Raw genomic sequence first — 7,431 nt, 5'->3', positions numbered from 1 at the left:
ACACACACACACACACAGGGGTGTGTCTCTCTGTGTTTTAACACTCTTACAGTTTCAGCCACCAAGGGTGTCCAGCAACCACTGAGCTGCAATAGGAGCTCAGGCGATGTGAAATAAGATTTTGGAGTGTGTGTGAGTGTGCAGTGTGTGTGTGTTTGTACCCTGTGGCGTGGGGCCAACTGAGTGTAGCAGAGCTCAGCCATTAGCAAGCAGTGTAAAATCCTTCTGAAACCTCTTTTCCTCCAAACATCAAAGATGGAGTCTGAAAGGCAAACAGAAAGTCCAGTCCAGTTTTGTCTGTCTGACTGCCTACACTCTCCCTCTGTCTTCCTGGTTTTCTGGCCACCCATTTGTTTGTCTATAATTGAGTCTCTCCCTGCTGGGATACAATAAATGCATGGGTTGAATATTTATTAAAACTCAGCCATTTCATGTGCTTTTTCTGTCTTTGTGTCTATATTCAGACCTTTGCTCAAAATCAATTTATTTAACACAGCCTATGCCCATCATCAATTCCCTGTGAATGTATGTGAATGCACACATATAGTATTTAATTTCCTACATTCTCACTACTTCTACCTACCATTTTTTGCAGTTTAATAAGTGGTGGAAAGCCAAAGCCTTCTGTGATTAATTTAACTATGTACAAGTTATAATTATTGCCAAAGTATGTTCAACAACAATGCAGGCAGTTATTAGGAAAGAGAGTAATCCTGCCAACTTTAAGAAGCTGACGTCAGCATGAGAAATAGTCTCTCTGTCTGGCACCACACACTTTAGATAAACACTGCATGAAATATTACAGATTTCAATGCTTCTTTAGTTTCTGGAATAAAGGTGTTCATCGGTTTTTGATGAATTAACAATACACATGCAGTTTTAAAAGAATGGTTGCATGGTGTTTTCTGGTAGGAATAGATGTATGGGGAGTGGTCAGAAATAGACTGGATGAATGTTTGCATTATGATATACTGTTGGAAAGTTCTACTGTCACACTGATGGCCCAGAGGTTTGTCATGAACATGCTGTACGAAAGGTTGTTGCAGTGTGTCACATGTATTCATTAGTTGCACAGTGTTCATTGTGCTTTTGCATTCCAGGCCTGAAGAGACACAAATAGTGAAGAAGAGAAGGATATTAATTTTAAAAGACAGAACGCATTTGGAACTTGATAAAGTGGTTGTGTAGTTTTGCTCTGAAGAACATACAGTTTCTTCTCCACAATGTAATTTGAAATCATTTGAAGTAAACAATATTGTTTAAAAATATACTGTTGGCTCAACAGCAGTGAGTGAAAAAGCTTGAGAGTCTAGTTGCCCCTAAAGGCTCTGCTATTCCTTACACATTTACACATGACAATGATAAGTCATGTGTTCACAGAGGTTTGAACTGACCGACTGACCAAGCAAGCATCTTACTGCCATTACAATCCTTAGAGCCCTGCACTTCGAGTAGTGGGAGTAAATAGGGCAACAGTCATATTACACTTAGATGTACACACACTCACACACATTCCTGCAGCAGTGCAGCAGGCAGCCCAGTGTGGTCTTGTCTGTCCCTAATGTGAAAGGATCATCCTTAGTCCCACCGCCACTGTCAGTGTAGTCAGCAAACTGACAACTTCTGGTTCACACGCAAGCAAGCACACACTCACAAATGTACACATTCCATTGTTCAAGCAGTGCAATGATGATCACTGCAGTTGTAGCTGTATAAGGAAGTCAAACACACTTACTTTGAGAAGATTCTGGGATGTCTGATGTACTGTGGTAGCAAATCCACAAGATAAAGGAGGGTGAGGGTGGATGGGAGAATGGTCAGAGTCAAAATGGTTGAAAATGTATCAAAAGATGAGAAGATGAAAGACATCACAAAGAAGGGAAATTGTGATTCTGCAAAAGTGGGTGACTGATAAGAAGAAAGAAAGCAAGTGGATACAGAGAGGGAGGGAAGCACCAGTGTTAGATGAGGAGATGAAAGGACGAGGTGGAGGAGTAAAGATGACTGAATGCTTTATGAAAGGCGTGCCACTGAACAGAAAAGGTTAAAAATTAGGTTAAAATGGCGCGTGCTTATTTTTAAACAGATACCATGTAAAGTTAATTGCATGAGGATAGCCTCATCTTTGCAAGTGAACATGCACTTTGAGATGATATGCAGGTGAATAATCAGGGTAAATGGCAAAGGTTAAATGGTTGCGTAAAAGTTATCTTTAAGGTTAAAGGGGCCAGTTCCACCAGTAAATGAAAGGATATGGGCTGGAGACCATACGGATGCACCAGTTGCGAGGACAGGTGGTCTGCTTGAGGCAGAAGAAGACCACAGGCGCCAGCTCTGGGAAGGGCACCACAAGGGTGCTTAGGTCACTGCCGATGCTGACATCATCTTCTGGACCCACTTCCTCAATGATATCATCAGCGTGCGCCGAGCCGTATTCCTCACTCTGCCCTGGCCCTGCTGAGGAAAGGCTCCCCAGCGGCACAGGACACTCCTCGCTCGTCATGGCAACCCAGCTGAAATCTGAAAGACAATGTGAATTGACACTGGGATTAGAAGAATTAAATAATTATCACATTGTTTGACGTATTACACTGACTTTAGATAACAGAAAACGCCTGCTTTGATTTAATTAACATGCCGTATTTGCACCGCAGAAAATAAATATAATGAATAATGAATATGTTTATTTCATAAAAGTTGGATTGGACAAACAGGCTTTTGGCTCTGCAGTCATTTCGACAGACCACTAAATCACCCCCATGTCATAACATCACCTCACAACTCACAGATATTTATTGCTTGTTGTTTTCCAGCCCCAAAGGCCCATCAGTCTCTCGCTGTCTCTTTGCCCTGCAAAAGCTAATGCTCTTATCGTAAACTCACTTGTCTGCATAACAGAATGCATTGCTTACTGATAACAATCACCTCTCACAATCAAACAAACACAGAGGGGTACTACAGCGGAGAGTAAATCAATGTCAACAGTCATTGCACATTCATTGACGATTCATTTAGCCCCATCACAGTGTTGTGCAAGAGGAAATGACTTCCCATCCCCTAACCACTTAGCTCATGAATGGATTTACTTTTATCTGTGAATATAGCACACATAAACACACACACACACACACACACACACACACACACAGGCACACGTGCACTATTTCTGAGTGATCCACTGTGCAATTTTACACATACCTGTTTTTTTTTTTACAACAAAGAACACAATCCTACTTCTAATTTTGTTTTGTAAAAAGAAAGAATTGTGAGTGTTCACTACTGCTGGCAAAGATGTTCTTTTAAGGATTCAAAGGCAAACAGAGGAATCATACGAGAATAAACAAAAGAGCAAAGAAAGACATAAACTTTGTTGTTTTGGATCAGCTGGTCTCCATGTCAATTCAACCCGTAAGCCAGCTAGCAAGTTAACTTTTAGCTGCCAGAGTGAATGCATAATAACATATTGGACTTGGTAGTTCTCTTGCTTTAAACAGCCAAAGGAGGCCGCCAGCAAGAGGCATGGAGCCAGGCAAAGGCCGGACATGTGCATAGCTGGACATAAGGTATGCACAATCATGCACATTATTCTCTGGCTGTACCGGCTTGCAGTAATTTGTATAAGTAATATTAAGGGCATGTTTGAGACTGCTGCATGATTAATTTAAGCTGTGTGATCATGAGTGAATTTTCATCTTTAGTATCACCAATGTGATATTTGTGTATCTGTGCTACAAACGCAAGCAGATAACATGCGTTGGTGTGGTTTCCTTTATGTGCATGTGTGTGTGCATGAGTAAATGTGTTTGTTTGCACTAAATCCTACAGTAGGATTAAGTGCCAGTGGGAGAGCAGACTTTGTTTTTATAGGATAATGATATTAAAGGCTATTCATTACAAGCTAAAAAAATAGGACAGTGGTGATTTAGTAGCCGGTATCTTTCACAGCTCCAGAGCTAATCCTCTGACGAGATGTTAAAACCATGTGGAGATTTCAAAAACATGAGAAAGGGGAAAGTCAACCCCCCACACTCAGCGACAGGCTGATATGTTGAGTCTCTTTGCCTAATCATCATCTGTTAATATACCTGTGTATCCATTTACTATCTCAGTACAAATACACTGTCTCTCAAACCAGGCTATTTTTTTGCCTTTCCAAAACTGGCCTTTTAAATTAGCTTTACCATGGCAACAGCTGCTTCCTGTGGAGGCAGGAAGTTTATTCTTACTCTGCTGTGTTTTATTTCCCATGACAAAGCTTCTTAGAGAGATCCTGCAGCTATTACCGGCGACTACAATTAAGCAGGAGACAGCTTTGCAGAAATGGTTGGAAGTGTTTCCAGTGTGTTATGTGTGTGTGGGTCTGTAGTAAAGACAGTGAAAAAATAGCCTCACTCGCATATTTGTTTGCATAATAAAATTATTTCATCAAAGTTTTCTGGACCATAATATTGCTGCTCATTCTCCAACACTCTTTTCAGAATATTCCTGCATGCTGGGAAAGCTTCCACTCAGTGTGTGTTTTTGTGTATAATGATGACGATTAAAGAATATGTGTGTGAAAGAGAGAGAGAGAAATAGAGAGAGAGACTTTGCACACTGCTGTGTTAGCACTGACACACACACACACACAAACAAATTCACACTTTCTCAACATACACACTCTCACACATTAACACCCTTAATTGGGGTAGCGGATATACAGTCACCTATTTAGCTGCACTATGAGCTAAAGGCTGTGATGAGCCATGGAAAAACTTGCTTTCCCCCTCCCACACACACTCACTGCGACAGTCTGAGACAGACACAGGAAGAGGCTGGATGGAAAACAACAGTGAAAACATACTGTGGATCCATGAGGAGTTTTGGGCAACACATTCTTCATTTCAAGCGCTTCATATTGCCAATATGAATACAAAAAAGCTGTGAAAAGCTGCATTTTCAGTCCTCGCTGGGTGTTTACACTGAGATCAAAAATCTGATGTATAATACCCGAGGGATACAAGTCATTCTCAGTGAGTCATTGACTGAGCTCAAAAGTGAATGCTCCAGATAATGAATTTGAGGCTTAAAACAAGAAATTATGTGGGTCCCCAATGTTCTCAATTCTGCTATGAATGCCTGTAAGCTATGCACTTTCAGAATCATAGATTACACTTGTAATGTACTTTCAAAGAGGAATGTGAATTTGTGTGGTTCCTTAAAGCTAAAAATCATTTTTTTTTGCATGATCAGCACTGCGAGTGTCATTGTGGTGCATCTATGAAGTTGTTTCACCTAGCTGTAGTTAAAATGTCACAGGCTGACCATGTGTCATGAGGTTTTTCCACATGGGTGTGGCAATATGGCTCGACAGCTGCCCCTAAAGTGCAGCCCCTGCGGCACGTTTCACCAATATGCATGAAAATTAGAACACACGTAGATCATGCCCAGACTTGGACCCATACCCCAAAGTAAACAGGAAGTCGGCCATTTCGGATATAGTTGCCATTTTGGACATTTTACACGCGTTATATTTGAACAAACTCTTCCTAGGTTTAAGTTTTTGTCAAAGGGCGTGTCTGTGGCATGGCGCCAATTTTTAATGTATCTTCAGTGTACTCTACTTCAATCTGCACCAAACTTAACAATTTTCTATTAATATTTTTTTTATATTTTATGAAATAAATAAAAAAATGTTTTATTGTTTGCTGGCTAACATGACACATATTCTAGAAAAAAATGGCAGCTATTTAATTGCACGAGGTTATCTCTTTAGGTACTGAGTAAATCAACTGTTGTACCATCAACGGGTAGCAGGGGTTAAAAACACTGTCGCCAACATTAGAAAATAAGCCTATTGCTTATAGTGCTATACGTTTACTATAGTAACAATTATTGCCTAATCTCATTTAAGGTAACCAATAAACAAGTAAAAATATGCATCCTATTATACTATGCACACGACTAAAGCCAGTTGTGTAGCTTTGGAAGGCAGCCCAAATTTTCTGCTAGAAAAATCAGGACATCTGGGAAAGAACTGATACCGTATTTGACATATTGCAGCACATAATCCTCAGTTTCTACAGGGAAAAGTTATTAAAAGTGCCTCCCTGTAATGGTGCATTATGAGTTTCATAAGTTATAAAGATTGGTGTGGAAAGTTGCAGGGGAAGATGAGTTTTTTTTTTCTCAGCAAAAATACACCTGGGTTAGAAGTGTCCATGATGTATGCATGTGTGTGTCTACGTGTGTGTCTGTCTGTGTGTCAGGTGATTTGGGACAATGCTGAGCCCAGCACAGCACTCACAGACAGCCAGGGATCTGTCTGTCACACCAACTTAACACAACAGCCCGCTCTTAACGTTTCCTAAATTCTTTGTCTTTCTGTGTTAAAACACAGTAAAGGACACATAATATTATCTATTGAGAACACACATGCAAGTGCAGACGTGTGTGTCAGACTGGGCTGAAAAATGAGCATGAACAAACACAGGGTAGATCCTTGATGGTCAGTACTGTCCCAGAGTGTGTGTGTGTGTGTGTGTGTGTGTTTGTCAGAATAAACATAATGCACAATTGGACCAAGTGGCTAATGCTATTTGAATCACCTGAGGGCAGGGATCCCTTGAGAACACAACTTAGGCTACACACCCCATGTGCAAACACACATCATCACAACACACACGCTCACACACACACTCCCTGTCTCGTCAGCTATGTCAGGCAATGCTTCATCCACAGACCTGAGACAAACTGGCTTTGACACCTATTGCTGAGTGATCAAAACAACACATAACTTTGTTACTGAGACTATCAATATATTCAATGAGAGAGTATAATGTATTTATAAACCAGCCACTGACAGGGGAGCCAAAACTGAATAAGATGGCTGGCTTTTTGACAGCACTATAAAATAGCTTTCTAAAATGTGATAAATGTGACTCTTGCATAACGGAGAAGAACATAATTCCCACTCTGTAACTTTGCCTTGACAATAAACCTAAATATGTCTAGTTTGGTGCCATTGTAATATTTAAATATGTCAGTGTAAATTGGCTTTTGAGCATGATGAAACATCTTTATTGCTACACTTTACAGGACAGCTCAAAATAATCATTGCCTTGCCTTTAAAGTTCCTTGTTTATTATTAATTCAGCATTTTGTTTTCTTTTCAGTTATGTCCGTTTTCTACATTTACACAAGCCTGGCTCTATGTCTTCACAGCACTAAAAAATTAGGACCCATGTTCTTCACTTAGAGTAAGGCTATGTTCACAAGACTATATTTTTTGGCTGTTCACGTTATTTTTCAAATGTGGCCCATGTTAGATTCCAATGTGAACAAATGTTGATCTTGAGTGACGTAAAAGTCACATGAATCCTGATATGAGTGTTCATAATGAGGTCACATTGCAAAAACATCAAATCTGTATCTGATTTTGACTACATATAA

At 40.2% G+C, this 7,431-nt stretch overlaps 1 protein-coding gene across 1 annotated transcript in view; it reads right to left on the bottom strand.

The window, feature by feature from the left end:
• Nucleotides 1-2,503, bottom strand: part of cacna1ia (calcium voltage-gated channel subunit alpha1 Ia) — a 107,746-nt gene extending 105,243 nt beyond the window's left edge. Inside the window, exon 1 of the mRNA XM_035655735.1 lies at nucleotides 2,256-2,503. Coding sequence (XP_035511628.1) covers nucleotides 2,256-2,503 — 248 coding nt within the window. The remainder of the gene's footprint in view (nucleotides 1-2,255) is intronic.
• Nucleotides 2,504-7,431: the final 4,928 nt, after the last annotated feature.

This window comes from Morone saxatilis, unplaced genomic scaffold (genome assembly GCF_004916995.1).
Source record: "Morone saxatilis isolate NCDOM2014 unplaced genomic scaffold, NCSU_SB_2.0 Contig14, whole genome shotgun sequence".
In the NCBI taxonomy this organism is placed as follows: Eukaryota; Metazoa; Chordata; class Actinopteri; family Moronidae; genus Morone; species Morone saxatilis.
Note: the sequence above shows the minus strand (reverse complement) of the source record. Positions and strands in the feature narration are given on the sequence as shown.